The 15309-nt window shown below is 52.6% G+C and overlaps 1 protein-coding gene across 1 annotated transcript in view; it reads left to right on the top strand.

Annotated features, from left to right (window-relative positions):
* The window catches only part of bmper (BMP binding endothelial regulator), a 113828-nt gene that overhangs the window by 43759 nt on the left and 54760 nt on the right, over positions 1–15309 (top strand). Inside the window, exons 7-8 of the mRNA XM_068032598.1 lie at positions 9842–9941; positions 10679–10788. Coding sequence (XP_067888699.1) covers positions 9842–9941; positions 10679–10788 — 210 coding nt within the window. The remainder of the gene's footprint in view (positions 1–9841; positions 9942–10678; positions 10789–15309) is intronic.

Below are 15309 nucleotides of genomic sequence, written 5' to 3'. Positions count from 1 at the left end.
AGAGGGACAGGCTCTTCCGCAGGTGCTGCAGAAAAATTTGGTTGTCGGGGCTGTTACACAGTTGGCTCGTCCCTTGCGCCTCTGTCTTTTTTCCTGCCAACTGCTAAGTCTCTTCGACTTGCCACACTTTAGCCCCGCCTTTATGGCTGTCCGCCAGCTCTGGCGAACGCTGGCAACTGACTCCCATGACTTGTGATCAATGTCACAGGATTTCATGTCGCGTTTGCAGACGTCTTTAAAGCGGAGACATGGACGGCCGATGGGTCTGATACCAGTGGCGAGCTCGCTGTACAATGTGTCTTTGGGGATCCTGCCATCTTCCATGCGGCTCACATGGCCAAGCCATCTCAAGCGCCGCTGACTCAGTAGTGTGTATAAGCTGGGGATGTTGGCCGCCTCGAAGACTTCTGTGTTGGAGATACGGTCCTGCCACCTGATGCCAAGTATTCTCCGGAGGCAGCGAAGATGGAATGAATTGAGACGTCGCTCTTGGCTGACATACGTTGTCCAGGCCTCGCTGCCATAGAGCAAGGTACTGAGGACACAGGCTTGATACACTCGGACTTTTGTGTTCCGTGTCAGTGCGCCATTTTCCCACACTCTCTTGGCCAGTCTGGACATAGCAGTGGAAGCCTTTCCCATGCGCTTGTTGATTTCTGCATCTAGAGACAGGTTACTGGTGGTAGTTGAGCCTAGGTAGGTGAACTCTTGAACCACTTCCAGAGCGTGGTTGCCAATATTGATGGATGGAGTATTTCTGACGTCCTTATCGAATACTTTCTTAAAATCCATATAAACAACATCCACTGGATTCCCTTCGCCAACCTTCTGTTACTTCACTGAAAAATTCTATTAGATTAGTCAAGCACGATCTGCCTTTACAAATCCGTGCTGGCTATCCTTAATTAACTCAAACCTTTCCAAGTACCTGTTGATTTTTTCCCCGATTATTGGTTCTAAAACCTTACCCACCACTGATGTTAAACTTCTTCTTTCTTTTGGGCCTCCTTATCTCGAGAGACAATGGATACGCGCCTGGAGGTGGTCAGTGGTTTGTGAAGCAGCGCCTGGAGTGGCTGTAAAGGCCAATTCTGGAGTGACAGGCTCTTCCACAGGTGCTGCAGAGAAATTTGTTTGTTGGGGCTGTTGCACAGTTGGCTCTCCCCTTGCGCCTCTGTCTTTTTTCCTGTTAAACTTACCAGCCTGTAATTGCTAGAACTGTCCTTACACCCTTTCTTGAACGAGGATGTCACATTTCCAACTCTCCAATCTTCTGGCACCTCCCCTGTATCTTGGGAAGATTGGAAGATTATGGCAAGCCTTTCCACTAACGCCACTCCACTTCCTTTGGAATCCTGGGATGCAAGCCATCCGGATCAGATGACTTATCCACTCTAAGCGTAGCCAGCCTTTCCAGTACATCTATCCCATTAATTTTCACCCCAACTATTACCTGTACCATCTCCAATATTTTGTCAGCATCCTGTTCTTTAGTAACTGCCGATACAAAGTATTCATTAAGTGTTCTAGCCTTGCCCTGCACCTCTAAGCATCATTCACCTTCTTTGTCCCTAATAAGTCCTACCCAGCCTTTTCGATTAACTGCCATCTATTCTCACATTCCCTCTTTGCCAGTCTTATTTTCCTCTTCACTTCCCCTCTCAACTTATTGTATTTGTCCTGGTTCACACTTGAAGAATTCACCTGACATGCATCATACAACCTCTTTTTTTAGTTTCGTCATATTCTCTATGAGGTGCCCTGGCATTAGTTCCCTTACCTTTTGCCCTTATTGGAATGTATCTAGCCTGTACCTGAAACAACTCGTCCTTCAAGGATGGCCTATTGTTCCATTACAGTTTTTCCTGTCAGTGTTTGGTTCCATTTTACCCTGGCTAGATCCTGTCTCATCCTAGTGAAGTTAACCTTCTTCCAATTTAGAAACTCTATTTTAGATTGTTCCTTGCTCTTCTCAATTACTAATCTAAATCTTATAATACAATGATCAGACTTACACAAGTGTTCCCCACAGACACTTGGTCCACTTGGCCCACCTGATACCCCAGCCCCAGGTCCAGCAATGCCTCCTTCCTAGTTGGAACAAGAATGTACTGGTCAAAGAAATTCTCCTGAACATATTTCAGAAATTCCTTCTCCTCCTTTCCCTTTATTCTAGAATTATCCTGATCGATATTTGGGTAATTAAAGTCCCCAATATCACCACTCTATAGTTCTTGCACATCTCTGTGATTACCCTGTTCCTCCACCTCTCTCTCACTATTTGGAGGCCTATAGAATATGATCATACCCTTTTTGCTTCTCAACTCCAACCAAATGGATTCCGTCTTTGCTCCCTCAAGGACATCCTGTCTTTCCAATACTGCAATATATTCCCTTTATCCTACCCTATCTTTTCTGAACAATTTATATCCTTGAATGTTAAGTGCTCAATCCTCACCATTTTTAAGCCAAGTTTCCATTATTGCTACTACATCATATTCCCACATGGCTCTTTGTGCTTGTAGCTCACCAACCTTATTCACCACATTTTGTGCGTTTACACACATGTATTGTAAACCTGCTTTTGAATTCCTTATAGTCCTTCTTAGTCTGCTCCTATTTAATATGGTACTACTTCCTTCCCCAGTACTATCCAAAACTCTCACTCCTTTATGTACCTTATTCCTCTTTTTTACTTCTATATGCTGGTGCCCAACCACTTGCCAATTTAGTTTGAGGGAGTGAGACAGTTCACCATTGACACGAGGGGGAAAGAGACAGTTCACCATCGACACGAGGGGGAAAGAGACTGTTCACCATCGACATGAGGGGGAGAGAGACTTCACCATCGACACGAGGGGGAGAGAGACTGCTCACCGTCGACACGAGGGGGAGAGAGACTGTTCACCATTGACATGAAGGATGGTTCACAGTATAATGAATCCCACATTCTCCTGGGAGGGGTTAAAGCCGATTGTGTCCCTGTTGGACCTGTGCTAATGATATGTTTTCAATCACAGCCTCTGTCACACCACTTTGAATCTACACATCTGCCCCATTACAGCTTCTCACACAATCATTACTGGCATTCTTCCTTTTACAAGCACCAGATTAGATTTCATGAATCTTAACATTTGACCCAAATGTTTCTTCTGCCATCAGTTGAGATTTGCTGCTCTCAGTCTCTCTCCCCTTGAGTTCAGGCAGTCTCTAAATTGTACTAAATGATAATGTCACTTTCACTAAGTATCATCTCATTAGCTGTCAGGCTGCACAACCATCAGAGATAGGACAGTGTTCTCAGTGTAAACTAGATACTGCACAAGATTTAAAGAGTTATTTTGGGACGTGACATGGAGAACAGTTACTGAAGCAGAAGATAAGTGAGTTTTTCCTGCGTTTTTTCATTACAATATCTGACAGGTTTCCCTATTCCTATCTGTACTGCTACTTTTCAAATATCTGGCAGGACCATTTGGGAATTGCAGATCTTGGATTCCAGATATAGACTGTTTCTTGATCATTAACCCTCAGCCCAAAGAAGTATTGAAATGGCACATTGCTCATTACATGGGCCAGTTCAGCTTCAGGGTAACAAGATTTCAAAACTACAATTCACTCTGTTTTATGGCAAATGGCCTTAGCTTGTAATCCATGTTTAAAAGAGCATAAGAATTTTTACAATTTTTAGCCAATGCAAGTCCTTTGTGTTGGATCAAGCCGCCTCCCACCTTCTCCCCATTTCCCTTAACCCCACCTACCCACCATCTCTGCCCATATCCCTCAATTTCACCTACACACCTTCTCCCCATATCCCTTAATCCCACCTATCCACCTTCTCCCATATCCGTTAATCCCACATATTCATTTTCTCCCCATATCTCTTATTCCCACCTACCCACCTCCTCCCCTATCCCTCAATCCCACCTATCCACCTTCTCCCCATCTCCCTCAATCCCACCTGCCCACCTTCTCCCTATATCCCTCAGTCCCACCTACCCACCCCCTCCCCATATCCCTCACCCTCACCGACCCACCTTCTTCCTATATCCCTCAATCCCACCTACCCATCTTCTCCCCATATCCCTCAATCCCCACTCACTCACCTTCTCCACATTTCCTTCAATCCCACCTACCCACTTTCTCCCCCTTTTCCTCAATCCCCACTTACCTATCTTTTCTCCCTATTCCTCAATCCCACCTACCCACCCCCTCCCCATATCCTTCATCCCCACCTACAGACCTTCTCCCTATATCCCTCAATTCCACCAGCCCATCTTCTCCCCATATCCCTCAATCCCACCTACCCACCTTCTCCCCATATCTCTCAAACCCACCTACCCACCTTCTCCCCATATCCCTCAATCCCAACCTACCCCCCCATATCCCTCACCCCCACCTACCCACCTTCTCCCCATATCCCTCAATCCCACCTACCCACCACCTCCTTATATCCCTCAATCCACCTATGCACCTCATCCCCATATCCCTCAATCCCACCTACCCACCTCCTCTTATATCCCTCAATCCCACCTATGCACCTCATCCCCATATCCCTCAATCCCACCTACCCACCTCCTCTTATATCCCTCAATCCCACCTATGCACCTCATCCCCATATCCCTCAATCCCACCTACCCACCTCCTCTTATATCCCTCAATCCCACCTATGCACCTCCTCCCCATATCCTTCAAGCCCACGTACCCACCTCCTCCTTATATCCCTCAATCCTACCTATGCACCTTCTACCTATTTCCCTCAAACCCACCTACCCACCCTCCCCATATCACTTAATCCCAACCTACCCACCCTCTCCCCATTTCCCACAATCCCACCCTCTCCCCATTTCCCTCAATCCCACCTATCCATCTTCTCCCCATAATTCCTTAATCTCACCTACCCACCTTCTCTTCATATCCCTCAATTCCACCAGCCCATCTTCTCCCCATATCCCTCAATCCCCACCTACATATCTTTTCTCCCTATTCCTCAACCCCACCTACTCACCTTCTCCCCATTTCCTTCAATCCCACCTACCCACCTTCTCGCCTTATTCCTCAGTCCTCACCTACCCACCTCCTCTTTATATCCCTCAATCTACCTACCCATCTTCTCCCCAATCCCACTTAAACAGAGAACATGCTATGTAACAAATAAAAAATGGGTGTGAGTTTGTCATGTGTTTAGATATCAGTCACAAACTGAAAGACCATCCAACTGTCACTCGAACTAGCTGAGGTGTTTTGGACTGAGTACAGTCTGTATCCGCCTCCAGATGATCTACTGTTCTCTCATCCAGCCAAAGACATACTGTAATAGTTTCAGTTAGCAGAATTGCTGGACTTGGGATATATTTAATTTGTCTTTCCTCAGTGGCCTGACAGAATTACCTGGGCCATTTTTCTGGGTGACTTTACCTAAAATGACACTTTATTCCAGACTGGTTTGTCCTCACCTGATAGGGAGACCAGTTTTATTGTCTCTTGTTCAGAAGCTTCCCCCACCATCTCACTTCAGTATGTTAACAGTTACAGGGAGACGTTTGAATTCTCTAGCACTGGAGCCAAATGGCTTTGAGAAGAAATACTTCTAACATCTGAAACTTCTAGTGTCAGCTAACAGAATATCAAATGATGGTTTTACGCTGCTTCTGTGTATTGTGTATTTATGATCTCAGCAGCGTTACAACACTCACTCTCCTAATCTGCACAGTCACAAAGAAAGTTCATGGCAAGGTACAAAGCACATTTCATCCTCACTTTACATTTTCCTGAAAGCTTTATTTGCACTTTTGTGACAGCTCAGTGCTGCGCTGTGTCCCAGACAAGCTAATCTCTGGCAGGCCTGATCCTGACCCTCTCGTTTGTTTAACACTTGCTCAATAGGATCCACAGGAACATCACACCCTGTAAACAAGGAGATCCTGATCAATAGTTAAACTGGATTACCAGGAATCACTAAAGAACATCTTTACATTGTCTAAGTTCCTGACAGTAAGTGCAGCTCTGCACTCCATGCCTTCACTCCCAGAGAGCTGTACTCATTCAGTCACAGTCCATTCACCTTTCTCCACAATGACACTGGCAAGCTCGCAGCAAACCTTCACCTCTTTGGACTGGAAACTTGCAAACAGGGGATTACTCCTGGTGTGGCTTCCCCCACCCTCACCCCCCCTTCCCCCCCCCCCCCCCCCCACCCCCACCTGAAACAGGCTGGCTGTTCGCCCATTCACAGCCCCTCTACAAATTACAGACTACATGGAGATTAACATCCTGATTTTCAGGCAAGAAACAGGTATCTGGAACACCCCCTGCCCTTCACCTATCCCCCACTCCCCCCGCATCTCCCCCAAGCCCCATTCCATTCTCACACATTCCCATACCCCTACTCTTCCCATTTCCCCAACTCCTTCCCCTCCAACTCCTTTCCCCGACTACTTCCCCCCCCACACCTTCCCCAACTCCTTCCTCCACTTCTTCACCCTCATCCTCTCAACCCCCACTCCATCCCCATCCCTTCTCTTCCTCACTCCTTCCACCTACTCCGTCCCCTAACTTCTTACCCCCACCCCTTCCCCACACTCCTTCCCCCTACCTCTTCCCCCCATTCCTTCCTGTCACTTCTTCTCCCCCACTTCTTCCCCCTCATCCTCCATCCCCCACTCCATACCCCCCACTCCTTTCCTCCCACTCCTTTCCCCCCACTTTGTCATCCCACTCCTTCTTCCCCCCGCTCCATCTTCCCCCCACTCCATTCCCCTCACTCCTTACCCCCCACTCCTTTCCCCCACTCCTTCCCCCACTTTGTCATCCCACTCCTTCCCCCACTCCTTTCCTCCAACTTCGTTCCCCATTCCTTCCCCCACTTTGTCATCCCACTCCTTCCCTCACTCCTTTCCCCCACTTCTTATTCCCCCACTCCTTTCCTCCAACTCCTTCCCCCATTCCTTCCCCCACTTTGTCATCCAACTCCTTCTTCCCCCATTTCTTCTTCCCCCCACTCCTTTCCCCCCACTCCTGTCTCCCACTCCTTCCCCCCACTCCTTCCCCCACTTTGTCATCCAACTCCTTCTTCCCCCACTTCTTCTTCCCCCCACTCCTTTCCCCCCACTCCTGTCTCCCACTCCTTCCCCCCACTCCTTCCCCCACTTTGTCATCCCACTCCCTCCCCCACTCCTTTCCCCCACTCCTTCTTCCCCCACTCCTTTCCCCCCACTCCTTTCCCCTTATTCCTTCCCCCCACTCCTTCCCCCACTTTGTCATCCCACTCCTTCCCCCACTCCTTTCCCCCACTCCTTTCCCCCACTCCTTCCCTCACTCCTTTCCCCCCACTCCTTCCCCATTCCTTCCCCCACTTTGTCATCCCACTCCTTCTTCCCCCCACTCCTTTCCCCTCACTCCTTTCCCCTCACTCCTTACCCCCACTCCTTCTTCCCCCACTCCTTTCTCCCAATCCTTCCCCCTACTCCTTCCCCCCACTTTGTCATCCCACTCCTTCCAACCCCCACTCCTTCTTCCCCCACTCCCTTCCCCCAATCCTTCCCCCTACTCCTTCCCCCCACTTTGTCATCCCACTCCTTCCAACCCCCACTCCTTTCCCCCACTCCTTTCCCCCACTCCTTTCCCCCACTCCCCCCACTCCTTTCCCCCACTCCTTCCCCCACTTTGTCATCAAATTCCTTCCCCCATTCCTTTCCCCCACTCCTTCTTCCCCCACTCCTTCCCCCCACTTTGTCATCCCACTCCTTCTTCCCCCCACTCTTTTCCCCCCACTCCTTCCCCTCCACTCCTTCCCCTCTCCTTCCCCCATTTTGTAATCCAACTCCTTCTTCCCCCACGCCTTTCCCCCACTCCTTCTTCCCCCACTCCTTTCCCCCCACTCCTTCTTCCCCTATTCCTTTCTCCCCACTCCTTCCCCCCACTTTGTCATCCCACTCCTTCTTCCCCCCCACTCCTTTCCCCCATTCCTTTCCCCCCACTCCTTCCTCATTCCTTCCCCCACTTTGTCATCCCACTCTTTCTTCCCCCACTCCTTTCCCCCCAATCCTTCCCCCACTCCTTCCCCCCACTTTGTCATCCCACTCCTTCTTCCCCCACTCCTTTCCCCCACTCCTTCTTCCCCCACTCCTTGCCCCCCACTTCTTTCCTCCACTCCTTTCCCCCCATTCCGTCCCCCGTTCCTTCCCCCCACTCCTTCCCCCAACTTTGTCATCCCACTCCTTTCCCCTTATTCCTTCCCCCACTCCTTTCCCCCACTTTGTCATCCCACTCCTTCTTCCCCCACTCCTTTCCCCCACTCCTTTCCCCCACTCCTTCTTCCCCCACTCCTTCTTCCCCCACTCCTTTCCCCCCATTCCTTCCCCCATTCCTTCCCCCCACTCCTTCCCCCCACTTTGTCATCCCACTCCTTTCCCCTCACTCCTTCCCCCCCCACTCCTTTCCCCCCACTCCTTCTCCCATTCCTTCTCCCACTTTGTCACGCCCACTCCTTCCTCCCTCCACTCCTTACCTCCACTCCTTTCCGTCACTCCTTCCCCCCACTCCTCACCCCCACTTCTTCCCCCTCATCCTCCCTGCCCCACTCCTTCTTCCCACTCCTTCCCCCCACTCCATCACCCCCACTCCTCGCCCCCCCCCCACTCCTTCCCCACTATTCCTTTCCCCTCTATTCCTTCACTCTCATCCTCTCCCGCCCCCACGTCCTTTAAAAGACCCTTTTCTTTGTGGGGACCATCAGTGATGTTTTGGGGTTTGGGTCAGCGGGGGGAGGTGGAGGGGCAGAGCAGGTGTTAGATGCTGTGGTTTCCGGCCACTGTGTGTTGCGTATTTGTCATTCTGTAGGAATGCTTCCCCCGATAAGAGGTTACAGACACTCTGTCCCGTTAACCCGTTGAGATGCAAGCCAACAGATTTTTGTCATTCACATTTTTATTAGGGTTGTAAGTTCATTCAACTGTAATTGCTGAAAATAGCTTGCTCAACTTGGATACTTTTCAAATTTTAATGAGTGCTGTCTGGTGTATAAGAATTATTGCACTTAAAGGAGCCTCTTCCAGTTGTAGCTCTCTGCTCCTCAACCTGCCACCTGTACACAGATACTGGGTATACTTGATTCAATAAACAGATTATTCCCACCGATGTATACTTTGGTATAAAGCAAATAGAAGGACTTTATTTAAATCCAAATATCATTTTGCACCAATGGTTTGTTCCTCAGTCCCACATCTTAGTAAATGTTTCGGTCTAATTCAGAGTGAGGGAAAGGTGTTAAAATCTTATGGCACAGAAGGAGTCCATTCAGCCCATTGTGCCTGTGCTGGTTCTTTGAAAGAGCTATCCAATTAGTCCTACTACCCCTGCTCTTTCCCCCATAGCCTCCAATTTTTCTCCTTAAAAGTATTTATCCAATTCCCTATTGAAAGTTACTATTGAATCTGCTTCCACCGCCCTTTCAGGCAGCACATTCCAGATCACAACAACTCACTGTGTAAAAAAATTTCTCATTTCCCCTCTGGTTCTTTTATCAATTATCTTAAATCTGTGTCCTCTGGTTACCTTCCCTCCTGCCAATGGAAACAGTCTCTCTGTAATGTGAGTCAATTTGTACCTAGCAACAGCCTTTCCAATCATACCTACAATGCAGAAAGACAGAGCTGAGTGCGTATTGTTGATCTCGACATTATCCCTCTTGTGTGTCAGCTGAGACTATGGGCTCAAATCTTTGGAGCAGGAGCACTGAGTCAACCTGACAGTTTTCTGGTTATTGCAGTGTCTCGCTCACTATTAATGTCTGGCATTAACTGGATGAAACAGTTGACGGTTATGATCTGATTGTGTACAGGCCGGCACGCTGCACTGTCTCCGGGAACTGTGTCCCATTCTCTCCTGCCCTCAGCACCTCAGTCAAGTGCCACCTGGAAAATGCTGCCCCAGATGTTTGGGTGAGTGGATTCCATTTCCCCGCACCACAGTAAGAATTTTGCTCGAGTTAAAGGGGACGATTTATTTCGATTGACTGAACCAGCCCCCTGTATAATCCAATAACTCTCAGTACATCATGGTGAATGTTAAGGTCATTTTAATTGGTTAATTTTGAACATTGATTAGCAGAATGAGAAACCATTAACCAAAACCATCAGGAAAAGCTGGGGCTTTATTCTCTCAAAAAACAGAAGGCTGGGAGGTGACCTGATCAAGGTCTTTAACATTATGAAAGGGTTTGATAGGGTAAATTTAGAGAAGATGTTTTCACTTTTGGGAGAGACCAGAACTGGGGGCCATAAATATAAGACAGTCACTGATAAATCCAGTAGGGAATTCAGGAGAACCCTCTTTACCCAGAGAATGGTGAGAATGTGGAACTCACTAACACAGGGAGTGGTTGAGGTGAATAGTATCGATACATTTAAGGGGAAGCTGGATAAACACATGAGGGAGAAAGAAACAGAAGGATATATTCATAGAGTGAGATGAAGAGGGGGTGGGAGGCAGTTCCTGTGCAGCAGAAACACCAGCACGAAGCTGTGGGGCCAAAGGGCCTGTTGGTGCTGTAATTTCGATGTAATTCTGTGTAATGACTGTCTTTAGATGGTTGGTTCAGTGCTCCCTGGATTTGGAAAATGCAACGTAATGTCCATCCATATTTCTGGAATCTTCTGCTCTCTTACTGTGTTTGCAGGTCAGCGCCGAGTGTTTGACTTGACAGCAGGGAGCTGCTTGTTTCACAGTGAAGTCTATGAACATGGGACCATGTTCCAGTATGGTAACTGCACCATGTGTGTCTGTGAGGTATGTTTCTACAGCTCATTGCCAGACACTGACTTTATAGCTTCGACAGACTGGATAGTGAATCCGCTGTAAAACACAAGTGTTTGTGGCTCCTGGGGTCAGTGAATATTGGGATTGGGGGACATTGGGATTGTCGGTCGAGTCAGATCAAGGAGAGAGAGATCAGGAATTGGATCAGGGAGACTCCAGGAGTTGGGAAAGGGAGAGAGACACTGGGAGTCGGATCAGGGAGAGAGACTCTGGGAGTCGGATCAGGGAGAGAGACTCTGGGAGTTGGGAAAAGGAGCGATTCTCGAGGTGTTGGGTCAGGGAGAGAGACTCTGGGAGTCGGAAAAGGGAGAGAGACTTCGGGAGTCGGGTCAGTGAGAGAGACTCCGGGAGTCGGGAAAGGGAGAGAGGCTTCGGGAGTCTGGTCAGGGAGAAAGACTCCGGGAGTCTGGTCAGGGAGATGGACTCCGAGAGTCGGGTCAGGGAGAGGGATTCCGGGAGTCGGGTCAGGGAGAGGGATTCCGGGAGTCTGGTCAGGGAGATGGACTCCGGGAGTCGGGTCAGGGAGAGGGATTCCGGGTGTCGGGTCAGGGAGAGAGACTCCGGGAGTCGGGTCAGAGAGGTGGATTCCGGGAGTCGGGTCAGGGACAGGGATTCCGGGTGTCTGGTCAGGGAGATGGACTCCGGGAGTCGGGTCAGGGAGAGGGATTCCGGGTGTCGGGTCAGGGAGAGAGACTCCGGGAGTCGGGTCAGAGAGGTGGATTCCGGGAGTCGGGTCAGGGACAGGGATTCCGGGTGTCTAGTCAGGGAGATGGACTGCGAGAGTTGGGTCAGGGAGAGAGACTCCGGGAGTCTGGTCAGGGAGAGAGACTCCGGGTGTCGAGTCACGGAGAGAGACTCTGGGATGCGGGTCAGGTAGAGAGACTCCGGGAGTCGGGAAAGGGAGTGAGGCTTCGGGAGTCGGGTCAGGGAGATGGACTCCGGGAGTTTGGTCAGGGAGAGATACTCCGGGAGTCGGGTCACGGAGAGGGAGTCTGGTTAGGGAGAGGGATTCCGTGAGTCGGGTCAAGGAGAGAGACTCCGGGTGTCGAGTCAGGGAGAGAGACTCTGAGAGTCGGGTCAGGGAGAGGGATTCCGGGAGTCGGGTCAGGGAGAGAGACTCCGGGAGTCGGGTCAGGGAGAGAGACTCCGGGAGTCGGGAAAGGGAGAGAGGCTTCGGGAGTTTGGTCAGGGAGATGGAATCCGGAGTCGGGTCAGGGAGAGGGACTCCGGGAGTCGGTTCAGGGAGAGGGTCTCCGGGAGTCTGGTCAGGGAGATGGACTCCGGGAGTCTGGTCAGGGAGAGGGACTCCGGGAGTCGGGTCAGGGAGAGGGACTCTGGGAGTCGGGTCAGGGAGACGGACTCCGGGAGTCGCGTCAGGGATAGGGTTCCGGGAGTCTGGTCAGGGAGAGGGATTCCGGGAGTCGGGTCAGGGAGAGGGATTCCGGGAGTCTGGTCAGTGAGATGGACTCCGGGACTCTGGTCAGGGAGAGAGATACCGGGAGTCGAGTCAGGGAGAGAGACTCGGGGAGTCTGGTCAGGGATAGGGTTCTGGGAGTCTGGTCAGGGAGAGGGACTCCGGGAGTCGGGTCAATGAGATGGACTGCGGGAGTCGGGTCAGGGAGAGGGACTGCGAGAGTCGGGTCAATGAGATGGACTTCGGGAGTCGGGTCAATGAGAAGGACTGCGGGAGTCGGGTCAATGAGAAGGACTGCGGGAGTCGGGTCAAGGAGAGGTACTCCGAGAGTCGGGTCAATGAGATGGACTGCGAGAGTCGGGTCAGGGAGAGAGACTCCGAGAGTCGTGTCAGGGAGATGGACTTCGGGAGTCGGGTCAGGGAGAGGGACTCCGGGAGTCGGGTCAGGGAGAGAGACTTCGGGAGTCGGGTCAGGGAGAGGGACTCCAGGAGTCGGGTCAATGAGATGGACTGCGGAAGTCGGGTCAGGGAGAGGGATTCCGGGACTCGGGTCAATGAGATGGACTTCGGGAGTCGGGTCAGGGAGAGAGACTCGGGGAGTCTGGTCAGGGATAGGGTTCTGGGAGTCTGGTCAGGGAGATGGACTGCGGGATTCGGGCCAGGGAGATGGACTTCGGGAGTCGGGTCAGGGAGAGAGACTCCGAGAGTCGGGTCAGTGAGAGGGACTCCGAGAGTCGGGTCAGTGAGAGGGACTCCGAGAGTCGGGTCAGGGAGATGGACTGCGGGAGTCGGGTCAGGGAGAGGGACTTCGGGAGTCGGGTCAGGGAGAGAGACTCCGAGAGTCGGGTCAGGGAGAGAGACTCCGAGAGTCGGGTCAGGGAGATGGACTTCGGGAGTCGGGTCAGGGAGATGGACTTCGGGAGTCGGGTCAGGGAGAGAGACTCCGAGAGTCGGGTCAGGGAGATGGACTTCGGGAGTCGGGTCAGGGAGATGGACTGCGAGAGTCGGGTCAGGGAGAGAGACTCCGAGAGTCGGGTCAGGGAGAGGGACTCCGGGAGTCGGGTCAGGGAGAGGGACTCCGGGAGTCGGGTCAGGGAGATGGACTCCGGGAGTCGGGTCGGAGAGGGACTCCGAGAGTCGGGTCAGGGAGAGAGACTCCGAGAGTCGGGTCAGGGAGATGGACTGCGGGAGTCGGGTCTGGGCGAGGGACTCCGGGAGTCGGGTCAGGGAGATGGACTCCAGGAGTCGGGCCAGGGAGAGAGACTCTGAGAGTCGGGTCAGGGAGATGGACTTAGGGAGTTGGGTCAGGGAGATGGACTCCGAGAGTCGGGTCAGGGAGAGAGACTCCGAGAGACGGGTCAGTGAGATGGACTTCGGGAGTCGGGTCAGGGAGAGAGACTCCGAGAGTCGGGTCAGTGAGAGGGACTCCGAGAGTCGGGTCAGGGAGAGAGACTCCGAGAGTCGGGTCAGGGAGATGGACTGCGGGAGTCGGGTCAGGGAGATGGACTTCGGGAGTCGGGTCAGGGAGATGGACTTCGGGAGTCGGGTCAGGGAGAGAGACTCCGAGAGTCGGGTCAGGGAGATGGACTGCGGGAGTCGGGTCAGGGAGAGAGACTCCGAGAGTCGGGTCAGGGAGATGGACTTCGGGAGTCGGGTCAGGGAGAGAGACTCCGAGAGTCGGGTCAGGGAGAGGGACTCCGAGAGTCGGGTCAGGGAGATGGACTGCGGGAGTCGGGTCAGGGAGAGAGACTCTGAGAGTCGGGTCAGGGAGAGGGACTCCGAGAGTCGGGTCAGGGAGATGGACTCCGAGAGTCGGGTCAGGGAGATGGACTTCGGGAGTCGGGTCTGGGCGAGGGACTCCGGGAGTTGGGTCAGGGAGATGGACTCCGGGAGTCGGGTCAGGGAGATGGACTTCGGGAGTCGGGTCAGGGAGATGGACTTCGGGAGTCGGGTCAGGGAGAGAGACTCCGAGAGTCGGATCAGGGAGATGGACTTCGGGAGTCGGGTCAGGGAGAGAGACTCCGAGAGTCGGGTCAGGGAGAGGGACTCCGAGAGTCGGGTCAGGGAGATGGACTGCGGGAGTCGGGTCAGGGAGAGGGACTCCGAGAGTCGGGTCAGGGAGAGAGACTCCGGGAGTCGGGAAAGGGAGAGAGGCTTCGGGAGTTTGGTCAGGGAGATGGAATCCGGAGTCGGGTCAGGGAGAGGGACTCCGGGAGTCGGTTCAGGGAGAGGGACTCCGGGAGTCGGGTCAGGGAGGGTGTCTCCGGGAGTCGGGTCAGGGAGACGGACTCCGGGAGTCGCGTCAGGGATAGGGTTCCGGGAGTCTGGTCAGGGAGAGGGATTCCGGGAGTCGGGTCAGGGAGAGGGATTCCGGGAGTCTGGTCAGTGAGATGGACTCCGGGACTCTGGTCAGGGAGAGAGATACCGGGAGTCGAGTCAGGGAGAGAGACTCGGGGAGTCTGGTCAGGGATAGGGTTCTGGGAGTCTGGTCAGGGAGAGGGACTCCGGGAGTCGGGTCAATGAGATGGACTTCGGGAGTCGGGTCAATGAGAAGGACTGCGGGAGTCGGGTCAGGGAGAGGTACTCCGAGAGTCGGGTCAATGAGATGGACTGCGATAGTCGGGTCCACGAGAGAGACTCCGAGAGTCGTGTCAGGGAGATGGACTTCGGGAGTCGGGTCAGGGAGAGAGACTTCGGGAGTCGGGTCAGGGAGAGGGACTCCAGGAGTCGGGTCAATGAGATGGACTGCGGGAGTCGGGTCAGGGAGAGGGATTCCGGGACTCGGGTCAATGAGATGGACTTCGGGAGTCGGGTCAGGGAGAGAGACTCGGGGAGTCTGGTCAGGGATAGGGTTCTGGGAGTCTGGTCAGGGAGAGGGACTCCGGGAGTCGGGTCAATGAGATGGACTGCGGGATTCGGGTCAGGGAGAGAGACTCCGAGAGTCGTGTCAGGGAGATGGACTTCGGGAGTCGGGTCAATGAGATGGACTGCGGGATTCGGGTCAGGGAGATGGACTTCGGGAGTCGGGTCAGGGAGAGAGACTCCGGGAGTCGGGTCAGGGAGATGGACTTCGGGAG

Source organism: Heterodontus francisci, chromosome 5 (genome assembly GCF_036365525.1).
Source record: "Heterodontus francisci isolate sHetFra1 chromosome 5, sHetFra1.hap1, whole genome shotgun sequence".
Lineage (NCBI taxonomy): Eukaryota > Metazoa > Chordata > Chondrichthyes > Heterodontiformes > Heterodontidae > Heterodontus > Heterodontus francisci.
The sequence above is the reverse complement of the archived record's forward strand: the minus strand, read 5'-3'. Positions and strand labels throughout refer to the sequence as shown.